Raw genomic sequence first — 17,245 nt, 5'->3', positions numbered from 1 at the left:
TTTAACAGATCTGTATGAGAGTGTCTGTGTTGACTTACAAATGATGCCCAGGAAAGTGCATACATGTTCTACCTGCTTATGAGCTGAATTACTGAAAAGCCCTTGGAAGATTAGTATTTCTCAGACCATACCTAGCATAAAGAAATAACGAGGAAGAGGTCATACCTTTTCCCTGATGCTTGAACTGTAGGTGTTCGTGTTTTTGCATTTTGAAGGAATGATGAAAAAACAAGCAACTGTTCATACGTTGTTATTAATTATTTACAGCAGAGTAACTATCCCACATCTCTATGAGCTAAATCTATCCAACGTGCAATTAATTAGATGTGAGGATCAAAGTTGCTTGTTCCTTTTGATGTATTGTAATATATTTCTAAATGTTCTATCTTTTATTTTTATGCCAGCAAAGAATAATAGAATGTCACGTGACGTATGACTGTAGAAGTTCACACTGAGTTAATACAATACATGAAGAGATTGAAACTAAACAACAGATTTTGCACTAATTTATTCCTTATGTAATTTATATAAAATTAAGGTAAATAAGTTCATTCAGAAGGCCATATACATTTCTTTCTGTGGACCTAGTTTATGGGTTAGGATTGTCAAGGCCATTTAAAGGACATGGGTGCTCAACATGAATGTAAAATAAACAATAACTGGCTATTCAAGTAATCTCTGTTTTTTTGCTGGAAAACTTAAAACATCACAGCTTTACTGCTAGCCCATCTTTTTAATATCAAGAAAGGGGCATATTGGTCCAAGTGGTTCTCATTACATGGAATATGATTACAGAAAATCTCTTCATGGCAGCTCTTGCTTTGCAGATGTAGGGGTGTGCTTGGGAAGGCAGTTAGTATTGGGGGTATCTGTCTTAAAAACAATCTCTTTCTATCTAAGTTCCTAAAACAAGAATATAAGAATGGTCATAATTGATCCATCTAGCCCACTGTCCTGGGTTCTAACAACGGACAACAGAGATGCCTAGGGAAGAACATAAATATGTGGAAAGCACATAGAAATACTTCTCCCGGGCACTCATCCAACACTTTGTCTTGGGCCCTTCTTTCAGCTAGAAGCGGTGTTCTGGTATTCAACAAAAGTTCCATCAATTAAAGTAAACTTCACAGTTACGCACAAAAGTGTTATCTCTCTTCATTATTCTACTGTTTGACCAGTAGTTAACATCCCCGAAAAGCTGTAATTTTAGGCTGTCTCCAGACTCAGACAAACACCACTGAACTATTTCAGGCTAATATTTTGAATATTAGCTGTGCAATCTGTAAATGTATTTCAGGCCTAGTTGCATTTACAGATGTGGATAGGTAAGTTTGGTGGCAACTTACCATTTGCATTAACTTTCTGAAAGAGGTAGATGCTTAACTTCCTGTGACACTTCTGAAAGCACCAATGAAAATTTAATCACATTTTCTGTCACACAAATTACCTTTAGACCTCCTTTCTTAAAATCTTAGATTGTAGCGTGCTAGAAGGTAATCTCCAGGAAATTGTGCTTGCTTGCTGAGGTAGCCCAGTTTAGCTGCTACCTTTGCATATTTCCTTTTTAAGGTCAGTCATAAATGGTACTTGATATTTCCCTACATTAGTCTCAGTAGCACTTAATCTACTAACTCTTAACTGATCTTTTACTCTAGAGCTAAACTTTATCAGCCTGCAATCTTGAAAGCTTTCTTCATGTAAATATTCCTATTTCAGGACAATGTTCACAGGATCTGTAAAGTCCCATAGGGATTACTATTGAATAAGTTTTGAGTAGCCATATCTTGAGGTAGAGGCCCTCAATCAGATCGTGGGAGTTGCTCTTTGCTGTCCACTCTTCAGTTCTTTGAATGATGTTGCCCTTTAAGTCTTTAGCCTCCAAACCATAAACTGTCAGTATTTTATTACACTGCAAAAGCACATCAGCTTACTAAATGATGGTTCTATGCTTTTCCAAGGCTTGAGAGTAAAAATCTTGATTTGCAGCCATTTAGCACTTTAACAGTAGATACAGTCACCACAGTTTCCACTGTTCAGGCTCAGGAATAGCACCAGCAGTAATCGCTAATGAAAATATAGCCAGATGCAGTTGGTTTGATGTTGTCTCATATAAAATTTTAATTATTTTTGTTCTTGCCTTATGGACCTATTTTTGATGCCTCAGTATTTCACAACTAATATTTTAAAATATGTCCCTTAGGTGCTTGAATACCAATAGCACTCAGTGAGATTTTGGCATCTAGGAATCAAAGTCATTTAAAAATGGGACTTGGGACTTGTTAACAAAAGTTCTCCTTTGTGTTTCTTTTCCTCAGGTATAAAATGAATATACCAAAACCATCTAACCACAAAGGGATATTATAAAGAGAAACATATTAAAGACTCTGAAGTACACAACAGCTATGAAGAGGAAAAATTAACAGGAGAGGAAACAGAAACGTATGTTATGGATTTGGCCAAAAAAACAAGCCCATTTCCAAGAAAGGTGAGGAAAGCAGATTCTAAAGTTTTCTGTAGTTTCTGTACACAGACACACACACACACACACACACACACACAAAGCAAGCTTTCTGCAAAAACTGCATTCCTCACAGACCTATTGTAAGTGGAAGCATGCTTGTGTGTGTGTTTCTACTTTTGAGCCTGTTTTAGAAAATATATTGACTAATGAAAGAATCTAAACAAAATGTTTGTTTAATAGCAGAATGAAATGAACACATAATAAACTATGGATGTCTCACTTAGAATAGATCGTGTTCTCACTTAGAATAGATCGTGTTACACAAGCTAGCTTTAAGAAATATTTCAAGATTTTAACGAAAGGGAAAAAAAAAGTTATAAAAAAATCAGTCACTGGCTAACTATGTTCCTTTTAAATAACTGCACAGTTCATAAATGGAAAACTGAAAGGTGTCCTCTTAAGAAATAAATCATGAAAGTTTTTATGGGAATGAGTTACAAATTTTTTCTGCATTTACTTTCATCACAAATCAGTCTATACTTTTCTTCAGTTAAAGATGTTAATAAATATTTTTTGGATCTTGAATTATTTGCTTAGGGTCCAATTCAGCAACAGTTTCTTACACTGAATTTTGCTTATGGAAGCAGTTTTGTTCAATAGCAGTTACAGATTTTCTCCTTAAGTTTTAAACAGGTGTCTTTTAAAATAAATAATTACTGCTTGCAGTAATCTGTAAATAGTCTGAGAAACTGGAGTCCCTGATCCACAGAGCAAATATGCAGACATGACGATACAGGCTTCGCTATATTGCTGTTGCCCACTTCTTATTTGTGTTTTCAGCTAAAATGTTAGTCTTATGATAAGACTGTCTAGAAGTATCCCTTTTCCTCTTTTGAAACTTTATGTGGTTTTAATGACCTTTTCTCCAGCCTAAACACAGATCTGCACAGAACTAGATTAATCCACAAAAAAAATTCATGCAGTCCGCTATGAGCTATCAGAAGGTAACTACGTTCACTCTCAACTTCAAGCCAGTGACCAGGCAGTGAAAAATACTTTCTCAACTCCCCTGAGCATCCATCATCTCAGATAGCATTTTCACTCTGCAATTATTTATTTCCACTAAACTCTAAAGTACCTTAGGATGCTTGGTAAGATACAGGCAATTTAACTTTTATATTTGATATTCCATCAACATGTAGAAAACTCTTTCATGGTCAGAGCTTTTATTCTTCAGTGCAGTGATTTTTGCAATTAGAACACAACTAGAGAAAATATAAAAGAAGAAATACAGTCCATTGTGTGTGAAGACATTCTAGAAAAATATTTCAGTCAGAACTGAAAGGAACATTCAATGTTACCAAATATTAAAAAAGGATCAAATCGCCGTGGCGCATTTTACAGATGCTTTGCAGTTAAAATAACACAATGAAGTAGTGCTGTTATAGCCACTGTAATTTAATTGCACAGAATCTTTTTTAGATGAGTTTACCTGATTCAAAATATCTGTTTTCATCAGAAAGAAGGCCAGAAAAACTTAATCAATCAAAAACATTTTGATAGGTACTTTTATTTATTCAGTTAGATACTTTCAGAGTCCTTGTCATCATAGTGCCTAAGCCTTTAGCTGAACAGCTTCTTTGCCTGTTTAAATTCAAAGAAAGAGCAGGGATGAGAAGACTTGTATACAGCAATATGTAAGGTTTCACATAACATACTTTCTCCTCCCACCAGTAATGAAATAAGGAGATAGCCAGAGTTAAAAACATCTCCTGCCAGCTCAGGCACAGTTACTGACTGAAAATACATACTTATTCCATTTCTGTGAAAGTAGTAAGTCTTTTTTAGTTTGCATTTTACTTTTATTTTGCAATGGACTATGAGAGAGTTATGGTAGTGAATTCATGAGATACAATCACTCAATTGCTTGTGATTCCTTGCTATACCTCAGGCCTGACAGGAAAGTAGGGGAGATAAATTTTTGCATTTATATTATCTGCTTTTCTTTGGGCCATAAATTAAAAATGCTAGTGTAAAAGTGTTATCTCAGCACACTCTTTCCTTAAAATTGTTTCATTTGACATAGTGCCTTGATAATATCAAATTCTGTAAGAGGGACTGAGGGGCTTTGCAACATATAAATGGTTAAAAAATTGAGATTCACTGCATTTGTGGAAGGAAAGTTTCAAAAGCAAGACCTCCTGAAACAGAAAGGCTTCCTATTTATATCGAGGAAACACTAGATAAGATATTCTGCTGACCTGGGATGGATTTTTAGCAAAAGTTCAAATGGAGTACCCCATTCTTGAACAGTAGTAGTAGAAATAGAAGAGGAAAACTGAATAGAGAAGAAAGTCAATAATTTATCTGAGAGCGCAGGAGTTATCATCAAAACCAGCTTTCAGTCGTGTACTCAGATCATGTTTCCTATTACAGCTATAGGATGGTACACATGAAAAGTTGTGAGATAGACAGTATTAGCATAAATATCCTGAAAATCTGTTAAAAAAGAGAGAGGAGAGAGACAATACAAATCAAATGGCAACCAAAGAAAGGCAGGATTAGGTATAATTTGTCTTCAAAATCTTTTCATTTGATACAATGCCTTGAAAATGCCACACGTAAAATTTACATCAACTTTTTCCCTCACCGTTTTCTGTTACTAGACTGCTCTCAAATTAACTGAAATACATTTTCCTTTGGGTATTAATTAGTCAGTTTGTGTTAGTTAAAATATATGCTGAAGTATTCTTTATTCCAGTGTTTGGGCAGCGCTGTGATTCATTCAGAATATCGGAATTAGCCTAGTAGGGTTTTGACCCAGCAGCTTTGAACAATGTAGCTAAAATTTTACTCACAGACCTTAAAAATTCTATCTTTTCAAGATATATATAGATAAATGAATGTCCACAAACAATTATTACTGTCTACTTTGTGCTTTCAAGGTACAACTGGATCTAACTACACTGGTTCGCTTATTGAAAAATCTGCATAAAACATGAAAAAAAAAAAAAGCTTGGTACAATGGTAAGCTGAATGTCTTAACCGTATGGCATACCTGAAGCCCCCGTAGCATCTTTTCTGAAAGGGAAAACACTTCCCTTACTCTCCCATGCAGCATCTGTTGAACATCTCACCAGTCTACTTTCCCCTTCTTCTTTTTTATACCCTGTGTAATATCTTCTTGACAAGTATGTCTTTTTATTTAGTTTGGACTAAAGCAAAAGTAAGTGTCTTTGAAGTTAAAGAAACCAGTTCGGGTGTGAGCCTAGGTGGCATACTAGTCTTATTATACAGCTTCATTTTCTGAGATGCTAGCTTTATAAAGGGTATCAATATAAAATAATAATACAGTAAAATTTTATTTTAAGGGCTATTCATGCCCAAAGGCATGCTCTATGGCTAACTGTAGGTAAACATAAAATGATGTTGCAATTACAAACAGAAAAGAACACAATATGTTTCTTGTGACTGACACATTTATATATGTTCATGATGTGAAAATGGGGTATATTGATATTGATTCTTACTTAGATTCTATTTTGATATATGCTTTTATTTTACAGGCATTGACCTTCATGTGACCCCATTTATAAGAAGGATTTCTTCAGCACATCAGAGTGATACAATATTGGTGTAAATGAACACTTCTACAGTGTTTATTATCTGGCTCATTTACATAGTAATAACCCTATCTGATGTGCCATAACAGTACTAGAGATAGTACACAGTACTAAGGATAGTACAGAGACTAGAACTTAAATATAAGACATAGCTTTGTTATGGAAGATGATGCATTAGATTAACCTTAGATGTTCTGTGAGGCTTTTAATGATTTAATTATTTAGAATACAGAATTTTGCAAAAAAGGAGAGGAGAAAGCAGGAGACTATGTTCTCCTTGTTTATAATGAAAGAGAAGCAGAAGTTTGTAAGTGCTGAAAAAGTAGGAAAAAAGACCATTTGTCAAACCATATTCAGTAACACAGAACAGGGGAAAAAATCAGTTTTACACCGAACATATATATTAATCCTTCCTTTTTAATGTTTATTTTTGGTAACACAATTCCTTTGAATATACCAGAAAAGAAACGCAAACATGCACAGTTCCATGAAAAGCATTGTGATGGAAACTCAAATCAGATAGAGTTATAAGTGGATAAGCCAAGATCTTCCTCCTGTAGTGAGCTTCCCAAAAGGATGGCAAATTACTTTTAAATAGAGAAAAAGTAAATTTGATTAACATTTAAAGTAGAAGACTTGGCTTCTTAAACAGGGAAAGCTGAAAGTGACTAGGTCAGACAGAAAAGAAATAAAAAGAGTTCATGAACAATTCTTTCCCTATCCACCATGTCTTTGCAGGAGGAGTCCTTGCTTCCCATCTTAGTTTTGTTTCAGACGGCTGAGTAACATTTTGAGTTGTAACAAGCTGTTCACTAGTACTGGTGAAGCCACTTTCTTTCCATCCTCCCTGAGATCCTGTATCTGCTTTGGTCCTTTCAGCAAACTTTCCTTAAAGTGGAGACTCCCGTTTCCTTGCTAGAACATCGTGACTGAACCAGAGAGCTAAAAGGAAAAGGGGACTTGCTGTCACCATGAGTACCGTCTGTTTATTAGTCAGGTATACTGCTCTTGCAAGATCCAGTAGTCACCTGCTGAATTCAGTCAGATTCTTTTCTTCGACTTAAGTGGGATTTCGATTAATAAAATAGAGAAGAAAGTTGTGTAAACAAATGAAGAAAGGGCCAGTTAATGTATATGCTCCTTCTGGGTCAGGCACCTCAGTTTACAGCAGGTAAGATTTCATGAGGGATGAGTATGTCTAGTCATGAGATTCTTTCCTTCCTCTCTTCCACAGGACTAAATAATATTCCCAAATATATTGGGCTCCAGAAGCTTGATACTCATATAAAAAGCTTCAAAAATTAATCCTGACATTAGTGAAAGTTCCCTTTCAAACCATCAGCACAGACCAGGAATCTTTATCCTGCCGAAATCTAAGGGCTCAGAGTCTACAGTAAAGGAGAACGTACTTCTTTACATACACAGGAGACTAAATATTGATGAGCTTTACAGACAGACACTGGATTCTCAATTATTTATTTTTGAAAACTCTAATCTCTAGCTGTAACTCGAGATTAGTTACAGCAGAAGGACCAGGTCTACTATTCCATACGATGGAATAAAACATTGGGCCTTACCCATGATGGAAAACAGCGTTCTTTCCAACTCTATCAGCTTTTCAAAATGCTGAAGTCATCTAGGTTTTTGACTCTTTGGATTTGCAAATCCTAAACCTAACCATAACTCAAGATTAACTAAAGCCAGAGGAGTGAGCCTAAAGAATGCCTAAAGAACGCTTAAAGAAACATGAGGCTTAGGACATTGTAGACACCAAGTCAATTAAAAGTTCTTTGAACCCTACAGTACACTGAAGTAAATTATGTTCTAGATTTATATACTATATGTATTTTAGTGCTACAGATATATAAGTTGTAACTCTAAATCTAGTCTTTATAAAAGGACCAGAGTCCACAATAAAAAGCGCATAATGACTTAGTCCCAGTAAAGATCAATACCTTTCCTTTTTCTTTATGACCTGAAGAAGTTTTAATCCATTTGGAGTATTAAGTTCTAACATTAACGCTAGACTTAATTAAAACTAGACTACCAGCCCATGAACATTAAGAAAATCTGAGGCTCATGACCAACTTTATTTCTGACATTTATGAGTACCACAGTTACTGGAGCGCTCTACTTTTTTCCACGGTTCTTCAAACCCTAATTCTAGCTTTAGGACCAGTTTTAGAACCAGAACGACCAGTACCTTACCACAAAACAGAACACAGTACTTTAACACCAGCCCTCTTTTTCTGCTTTCAGCCCTAGGTAATACTGAAGTCACCTGGGCTCCTAAAACTTTGGTTTTGTGACTAGCTTTAGTTTTGCCCCTAACTGGAGGACCAGTCTTATTCTCTGCCATTTGGGCAGGTCACTCTGGCTTTTCCTCTTCTTCTTTTCATAAGGCCAGAGCACCAAGACCACCCCACGTCATGGGTTTTCAGCTTGCAAGCCTGCACAAGAGGCACCTGAGGCCGCCTCAGAGGTGAACCCCCTTCCAGCCTTTGTTTGCCCTGACAGCAGCTCAGGTCCACAGGTTGTTTTCCTCTTCCCTGCCACAAGCCCACAACCCACTGCCCTGGGCAGGCCAGCTGTCTGCTAAGCTGGAGCAACAGCCACCTGTCCATTTCTAGGGAAGACACCGTCTCTGTCCTAGTCAGCCCCAGCCCTCTTTTTAATTCTCTGAGCACTCTCTCTCAGCTGGGCTCTAATCTCTTTATTTTTTCCCAGATCAACCTTCTTCCTATGCTTTGGTTCCCTAAAAAGTACTGAATTCACATGAACACTTTTCCCTTTTTTGTACTAGCCTCATACCTAGATCTAATTAGATTTGAATTATCAGTGCCTAAATATAAAAACGCGCAGTGCTTTAGCTGAGTTTGAGGCCACCTAGATACCTTCCACCTTAGGGAAGACTCAAGATAAGCGTGATGTTTCACTTTGCTTTTGGATACACTAGTACTAAACCATTACCCTAAATTCAATCCAAACCTTTAATCAAAATATCAGTACTGTCCCTAACTGTGCAGGCAGTTTCATTCCAGTTTGCCATTATGGCACAGAGGAGGATAAATGCCATAAAAGCAAACTTGACATTTGTGGTGTTTTTTGTTTATTTTTATATGGGCTTAAATTAATCTATTTGATCAGCTCTTAGTCTGAAATAGATTGGTGAGGAAAAGTAGCAAGTGGAAACGGGGTGTCCTTTCTGAAGTGACTTGAAAATGAATTTCAAAAGTTGACATACACAGTCTATAGGCTCAAAATGCTGTTAATACAAGGCTGCCTGGCTAATTATTGTTTAGCATATATAGTTCTCATTCCTGCTGTTTGAAAGAGAGTCAGTCATTTTTCAGACCAACTGTATCTGCCAGTTTAAAAGCTCAGAAAATAGTTTTCCAAATACTTTGGGCATCCTCACCCCACTAGTACCTGAAGTCCTGTTGTACCTAGAAACATTAAATAATATTTCAAGTATTTTTTAATTTTTTCCCTCTAGAATTGCCTCAAGTTTGCTTTGCTATTGCATATGTGTGTATTGAATGAGTATCCGCAGATAGCTGTAGCTCATGAGCATGTAGCTCAATCCAATGATTGAGAACCTCTTTAGCTTCACAGGGCATGTGACACATTGCCAAGCGGCTGCAATTGTTTAGCATTTCATTATACCAACACTGATATATGACTATTATTCTCACATTGCTGTTTTAAAAATCTTAACAAGCCCTGTGGAAGGGTACCTAGTCAAACCGTCAATGGTATTTTACACTGTAAGAAAGCTCTAGGGTAAAAGAAAGTCAATAAAAATAATTAAACTATGAAAAGTCAAATATTCTTACCCAAATCTTGCCAGCTGAAGAGGTGCATTCAAAGGCAATCTTAAAGATTTTAGAGGTCTTGCAAAAGTTTGGCTTAGGTAGAAAAATGACAGCTCTCTCTTTTGTACATGTACCTTATACAAATTGCCCCCTTTTTCCCTCTAAAAGGGAGTTGGACAGTGCTATTAAACTCAAATTTGCAAAGAGTAAGAAAGAACAACAGGGAAAAACAGGGTTTTTTCCCCCCCTCCAGGTCTGCATTTACAAGAAAATAAACAAACAGAAATAGGATGGTAAAGGAATATACATCTAAGCCAAGGAGAGAATGATTACCAAGGTGGTTTTTTTTTTTTCCCAGCAGTTGCAAATAATTGAAATGCTTGGGAGTTCTTCCCAAAGTGCTGTTATGAGAGAATGGGGCTAGATGAGAAAAGAGAGAATAGCTGGAGAACAGCTTCTGCTAATCAGGCTTTTCCTCTCTGTGTAAATGAGATTTAGTGTACAGGTTTTGTGCTAGCCTTTTGTGCAGTAGAGAATTTTATTCTTACTGTAAAAGCAATGTCAGATCAGTTCATACGTAACTGACTGAGAACTTGCTTGAAACTGTGCCTGACCCCATTACTGAAAAGATGTATTTGCCCTCTGCCACAAAAGCTCAATATTTATGGGCCCTTGACTGCCCCTGAGTCACAGGCTGCTATTGTGTTCAGGAGTGCCTTTTTTCAGCTGCATTTGGTGTAGCAATTGCAACTGTTCCTCCCTCCTAGAGACCAGACCATAATTATCTTTGCCATCTTCTAAGCCAGTGCAATTCAAAGTGCTGATTGTGATCTTTAAAGCTTTATGCAGCTGAGATCCTTACAGTTTGAGAGTAGCTTCTCTTACCAAACATAGTAGCTGGGAGATCAGTCCAAAGTACTTGAGATAGCCCTCCCCATCAGGGGCTGGTAGCAGGAAAATTCCTCAGGAGGACACTTGACTTCCATATTTACTTCGTAACTATTGACTTACCCAGTTGATCTATCAGCTCCCTTCTTTGTTAAATATATAGCAAACAAGAGTTGAGATCTATGAGGCTAGGTAGGTGAGAAGAGTGTTAGTGCCTTAGTGCCATAAAGAGAGATGATGATGATCATGATGATGATGATGATGTGGGAATTTGATGGTCTTACACTTTCATGAGAAGAGTCCTCTAATGCAATTGTTTTCTGGATGATATTGGATTTCTGTTTTAGTTTTTTGGAAGTAAGTCCAAATTTGAAGGATCTGTGCTTCTCTTAAGAGAAAACTACCTAATCCAAAGAGCTACTTTTTAATAGCTGAGCTAAAATTTGTTTTCGTTTAGGTACTTTTATAAGAAATAATATATATTAATAGATCATGGGGAGCACCTTGTCTAGAACATATTTTTGTTGCAGTATTTATAACACTGGAAGCTTTTTACAAAGTATATGGTCTTTCATTTTCACTAGGCACTTAAGTGTGAATTCAGATGTTCTCTTTAGTATCTTTCTTACAGGTTAGCAAAATGAAACATAATATACTCACTTTCTTTAGGATAACACATCAAGAAGATACCTTGTGAGTATTCATCTTTAAATTTGACGGTCAACGATGATTGTAATAGCTTTATTGACATTATTTCCAACAACAAAACTCAAAGAGCAGAGAAAATGTAGAATGAAAATGGAATATTGAGTAATGATGCTACAAAAATGACTTTGTCAATATTATTCATGACACTAGAAACCTGGTTTTCAAGGTTAAATGATATATATCCAGAAAACTTATGAACACATTTGCTTAGAGATCTTGGCTCAAATGCTTTATCTGAAGTGCTAAGTACCATTACCCACTGTTGGAGAGTGATGGCATATCCCTTTATTCCTCATGTAAAGGACCTACTGTCATAGTATTGTGTACAGTAGGAATCCCAAATCAGAAGCCCCCTATATTTTAATTATCTTTACCAGTTACTTTTCAGAGATGCTCCCTGTCCCACTTTCAGGAAGTTAGTGCAACTAAATTCCTTAAGTGCTATTGCACTTCTCCAGGCATTGAGAATTAAAGCCTGAAACAGAAGCCTAAACAATCTACTGCTCTGTCCTTTCATTACTTAACTCAGAAATCAACCAAAATTTTGTCATGAATCTGAAAGATACCTGATTTTATACTCCGAAACTATGAAATATTTGCAACTGTACTGCATAGGTGTGTGATTAACTTTTGTTTCTAGCCCTTAACTATAATGCCTTTAAAGTGTCCCCCCTTCTAGCCCTTGCCTGGAATGCTATTTTCAATGCAGTTTACTTCATAAAGATCACTGTGAAGCGCTCTTCACAGAAGGAAAGATAATTTGGCCCAGTGACACTCAAATAAGGACTTAAACAGTATAATTCCATTTAGAGTCTTCAAAAAGTAACTCTGAGATGCTAAGTAAATCAATCAGCTGTGTCTGTTATGGAAATCTGCAAGGCCAGAAAATTTTGATATTAAGTTTTCCAGATAGCTTCATCCAAAGTGATCATTCCTAGGGTGAATTGGCTTCTATGCACTCTTTGGAAATGTACTTAGTATGCATATATATAAAAATATATATATTTACACACTGCAGTGTGTATCTGCTCTTCCTAACATAGAATGTACCGCACATTCACTTGGCTGCTGGATTTCAGAGGTGTATCTCATAGCAAGTAATGATCTAGTTTCTTCAGAAGTCAGTGCAGGTTTTGGAGCAAGGCCACAGGCTTAGGGTCCTTAGGGGTTAATGGAGCCATTAAAAAAAAAAAAAGTCTGCCTTCTGTGAAGCTCAGAGCGCTTTACAAATTTAGTGTTATACTATCTCTCCCAAGTATGCAACTTTTAAAGCTGCAGCAGTAGCTGGCAAAAGTTTGGCAGACCTGGTGATTCAGGACCTGGAGCATTCCTGTTCAGACCCCTGCTTACAGCTGATCACTGCCCCTGAGCAATGCCGTCTTTTGGCCTTTCTCAGGGAAGAGCGACTGGCTGGGGGCTGCTTTGAACGAGGGAGCATCACAGTTTAAGTTATGTGTTGCTTGGCTGTGTTTTACTACTTCTGAGAAGGAGCCGCCGTTTCGCTTTGAGGTGGGGAGGGGGGGAGAAGCCCTTTGTTCTTCCTTGAAAAGTACAGCTCCCCTGCGGGAAAAAAATAAAAGGAGACAAGAAAAAGACTCTAGTCCTAATGTGGCTGAGGGGAAAGCGGGAGATTCGCATGCTAAGCCCCCTTAGAGCCATCCGTTCGTGGGAACGGCTTTGCCCCGCCGAGAAAGAGCCGGGCGGCGCCGCCGCGGGCGCCCGCAGCCGGACGAGGGAGCGCGCAGCCCTCCGCGCCGTCCCGCCGAGGGGCCGCGCTCGGGCGGCCGCAGCGAGCGGCGCCGCGGCTCGGGGGCGCCGCGCGGAGTCGCCCGGGGCCGGGGCCGGTGCCGGGGCCGGGTCGGGCCGGGGGCGGCGCGCCTCGCCTCGCCTCACCTGCAGGCGGCTCCAGCCCAGGTGCGCGGCAGTGGCGCCGCAGGGAGCCGGTGCGCAGGCCGCCTCCCGAGCGGCGGGGCCGGGGCGAGGGGCGGCCGCCGCGCTCCGCTCCGCACCGCTCCGCTCGGCTGCAGCGGTGAGGAGAGGGAGGGGTGGTGTTCCCGGGAGCAGAGTCCGAGAGGGACGGGCGGAGTGCGAAAGGAGAAGACGGAGAGACAGAGAGGAGAGGGAGGGAGGGGAGGCGGGGGAAGGCGGGCGGGCTGGAGGGAGGGGATCAGTGATCCGTCGCAGCTTCCCCACTCTCACTCTGCGCTGCTGCAAGTACCCAACTCTGCCCGTTCTTTGCCTGGACATGTCTTAAGAGTGTTGGATCTTTCCCTTCCTTTCTTCTTCTCTCTCTCTTTTTTTTTTTTTAATTTTTTCCCTCCGGTACACCCCCCCCTTCACCCTCTTTCAAATTTAAAACAGCGGATGGGTCGGAGCCGACACGCAGCGCGGTGGCGATGGGGACGGGCGCCGCGCTTCCTGCGCGCCGGGGCCGCGGCGAAGTTCACGCTCTAGAGGTGCGTGGGCACAGGGGCATTGCTCGTTCCGTCTCGAAAGGAAAAAAACCGGGGGGCAAAAAGTGTGCGGGGATTAACTGAGCTGGAGCACATTTGGGAGAAGAGCGTTGAGTCCAGCTGGTCTGGTGAGTTCTTTGTTTAATGAGTTTATTATCAGCAGCGTATTTAAAACAGAAATGATTCAAATGAGAGTTTTCCTGCCCTAGGTGGTTGCGTTAACGGAAACAGGTTGTTTTCGCTTCAGCGCGAAGGGACTGCAGTTCGTAACTGGGCAGTGTACGCCTGTGTCTGTAGCGCGTGTGCGTGCGGGGGCGCACACCGAGTTTCCGCAAACCCACGCGGACTCAGACCCGGCGGAGGGGCGCGGTGCGGCGCGGCGGGCCGCCCGGCGGCGCTGCCTCGGCTCGGCTCGGCTCGGCTCGCTCCCGCCGCGGAGCCCGGCGGCGGCGGGCCGTGCGCTGTGCCGTGCGCTGTGCCGTGCGCTGTGCCGTGCGCTGTGCCGTGCGCTGTGCCGTGCGCTGTGCCGTGCGCTGTGCCGTGCGCTGTGCCGTGCGCTGTGCCGTGCGCTGTGCCGCGGCGCCCCCTGGCCGCCCGCCGCGGAGCTGCGCCGCCGCCGGGCCCGCGGCTGCCGGGGCGCCTCGGGGCGGGAGGGAGCGCGGAGCGCTGCGCGGTCCGGCGCGGTGCAGGGCTTGGCCCCAGGTGGCCGCTTGCTGCATCAGAGTTGGCTGTTTCTAAAACGGGTCGGTTCCTTCTGGTCTCCGGGCGCGGGTGCGTAAGGCTTTGGGTATGGAAGGGCTCCCTGGCAGCTGGCTTAATTCATTTTGTGTGGCTAATAAAATACGTGGCGGGGCTAATGCGCGGTGAACGTGCCCGCCGGTCCCCTGCGGCGCTGCGCCCGGCTCCCGCCCGGCAGCGGGGTTTCGCCGTGCGGCCGCTGAGCCGGGATTCCCCAGACAAACATTTGATCGTTATTAAGCGCGATCACTTATTAATGACCGGGGAATCCTCCGAGGGGTATTTGGGGAGTGTTAAAGCTTTAACGGAGATCGCTTTAGCTGCGCTCCTACATCGCGCTGCCCTTCGCGGGAAGGGCGTACGACTTCCACAGCGGTCTCGGAGCAAAATCCGCGGAGCGGAGCGGGGCGGTGCAGCCCGCTCCTGCCGCCTCAGCCGCCTTTCCCGGTACCGGGGCGGGGGGGGGGGGGGAGAGCAGCGATAGTTTTTAAAAGGGTCGCGGCGGCTGGGGAGCCCGGTCTTCCGCGGAAGCCTCCCTTCGCCCAGCCGCGGGGCACCGACTCGGCCAGCAGAGCGCGGAGCGTCCAACCGGGCCCGGCCCGGCCCGCGGGCGGCGGAGGCAGCGCCGTCCTGCTCTGCTGCGTTTCGGCTGCTGGCGGCAGGGGAGCGCCTGCCATCCTCGGTGCGAGCAGGGGCGCAGGATTTGCCCCGGTGTCTGGTGCTCTGAGAGCGAGGATTACTTGTTTCTGTATTTTTTTTTGTATTATTATTATTTTGATGGTATCCCTCGAGATCCTCTTAAGATATTCACAAGCGGCCAGGCTGCCGCCCGGAGACATCAGCTTTCTGAAGTTCCCGAGTAACCCCTCCGAGGGAAGGCTTGACTAGACGTACAGCCGCCCGCCCACAGCGCCACCCGCGGCCCCTCCGCGGGGGGCGGCGGCGGGGGGGCTCCGGCTCCCGGGCCGCCCCTCGGGGTGCGGAGCCGGCGCGACGCGCCGTGCCGGAGGTTTCCCCACGGGGAGGAAGGTTTTCTGCAGCCGCCCCCACCCTCGCGCTCCCCTCGGAGGCGGCCCGAGGGCTGGGCCGGCAGGACGGGACCCGGCGGCGGGGCCGCGCCGCGCAGCGCCCGCCCCGCACCCGCGGGCAGCGCCGCAGAAACGAGTTCCGGAGCAGTGGCCGTCCAGCGCCGCGGAGGAATACCGAGGCGGAGGGACACCGCGGCGGGGGGCGGTGCGCGGCCGGCCCGGCCCGGCGCGGACCGGCCCGGCGGCGAGGGAAGAAAGGGACGGCGGCGCGGCGCGGCGCGCTGCGCGGTATGCGGGGCTGGCCCCGGCCCGCGGCCCCGCCGGGCGGGCAGTGAGGCGCCGCGAGGTGAGGCGACGGGGCGGCCGGGCGAGTTGGGAGAAGTTTGGTCCGGCGGGAGGGCGGGCGCGAGCCCCCTCAGGAGGCTGCGGCGAGGCCGGGCGCGAGGGGGGGAGGGGCCGCGGGGGCGGCGCGGCCCCTTGTGTCCCCCCTCCCCTTCGTGCGCTCCCCGCCTCTCCCCCCCCTCCAGCCCACCGGGCCCGGGTGGCCGCGGGCGACGCGGTCCCTGCGGCCCCGCTGCCCTGGGCGCTGCCGGGGTCGGGGCCGCGCTCCCCTGCTGCGCGGCCCGCCGCGCTGGGGCCCTCGGCGGGCGCCGAGTGGCGGAGCCGGCCGGGGTCGAGCCAGCAGGCTGCTAGTTATGTGGAGGAGGAGGAGGAGGAGTGGCGATAGGTGGTTTCCCCCTGAGGGCAAGGTGTCCGTCTTCGGGTGTACTTAACGGGCCGTTGTAAACTTACCTCACCGCGTAAGGCGACGGGAGAGGTTCGCAGTGAATAAGTATCTCGGAGCGGTTGTCCGTCTTTGTTTGCGCCGTAACGGCGCGGCTCTCGTTGTCTTACTCGCTGGGCTCCTCTGAGAGATAAAGGACGCCGTGTTTGACAGTGACTCTCGCCGAGATCCCAGCAGGCTTTTGCTTTTTTTCTTTATGGCAGTTCAAACAAAGCAAAGTTTGACTTGAAAGATGCGCTGCTTACTCTCTTGGTGTGTAGTAATGACAGCGTATCTTACTATCGATGCTCTGGCATGGTAAATAAACTTTCCTTTTGCGGGGGGGATGCTTTAATAAATAGATCAGCCTTTTAAACAGTTTAAGCTAGTTGCATGCAAGTTGTTCTGCAATTCTGAGTCACTCCAGTTGCATGGGAAAAATACCTATATTGTTTTATCATCTCCGCTGCCTTTCTCTAAAAGCTTTATGCACGTTATGTGTTTCCTATTTGCCTGTCTAAATATGTGGAAATATTATTCAAATTTTTAGTGAGCAAAATGTCTTATCTTAATACTGAAAAACACTTCATTACTAAGGTTTTCTGTTTTGCTTTGTTCTGGGTGAAATCTTAAGATCTCACTTTTAAGGGAGACTGGAAGATGAGCTTTTAGTAGTACCAGTCTCCTAGTTTGAATAACTAATATAAGTATGAGAAATAATAAGTATGAGAAAGAACCTTATAGGGCTACATTATCACTGGCTTCAGC

At 43.7% G+C, this 17,245-nt stretch overlaps 1 protein-coding gene and 1 long non-coding RNA gene across 10 annotated transcripts in view; one reads left to right on the top strand and one right to left on the bottom strand.

Moving 5' to 3' along the window:
- LOC104138320 (uncharacterized) overlaps positions 1-13,584 on the bottom strand; it is a 45,754-nt gene extending 32,170 nt beyond the window's left edge. The window contains exon 1 of one of the 2 annotated variants that reach the window (XR_011141045.1): positions 13,389-13,584. This is a non-coding gene — a long non-coding RNA (uncharacterized lncRNA). The remainder of the gene's footprint in view (positions 1-13,388) is intronic. The other variant, XR_011141044.1, reaches the window with a different exon arrangement.
- A 108-nt stretch (positions 13,585-13,692) lies between these two features.
- The window catches only part of FAT1 (FAT atypical cadherin 1), a 116,521-nt gene continuing 112,968 nt past the window's right edge, over positions 13,693-17,245 (top strand). For 3 of the 8 annotated variants that reach the window (XM_068942705.1, XM_068942708.1, XM_068942709.1), the window contains exon 1: positions 13,780-13,951. In XM_068942705.1, coding sequence (XP_068798806.1) covers positions 13,892-13,951 — 60 coding nt within the window. In that variant the 5' untranslated portion in view covers positions 13,780-13,891. Of the gene's footprint in view, positions 14,077-15,944; positions 16,061-17,245 lie in introns of those variants that run through there. The other 5 variants (XM_068942704.1, XM_068942703.1, XM_068942706.1 and 2 more) reach the window with 4 other exon arrangements.

The sequence above is a fragment of the Struthio camelus genome, chromosome 4, assembly GCF_040807025.1.
Source record: "Struthio camelus isolate bStrCam1 chromosome 4, bStrCam1.hap1, whole genome shotgun sequence".
NCBI lineage: Eukaryota > Metazoa > Chordata > Aves > Struthioniformes > Struthionidae > Struthio > Struthio camelus.
Note: the sequence above shows the minus strand (reverse complement) of the source record. Positions and strands in the feature narration are given on the sequence as shown.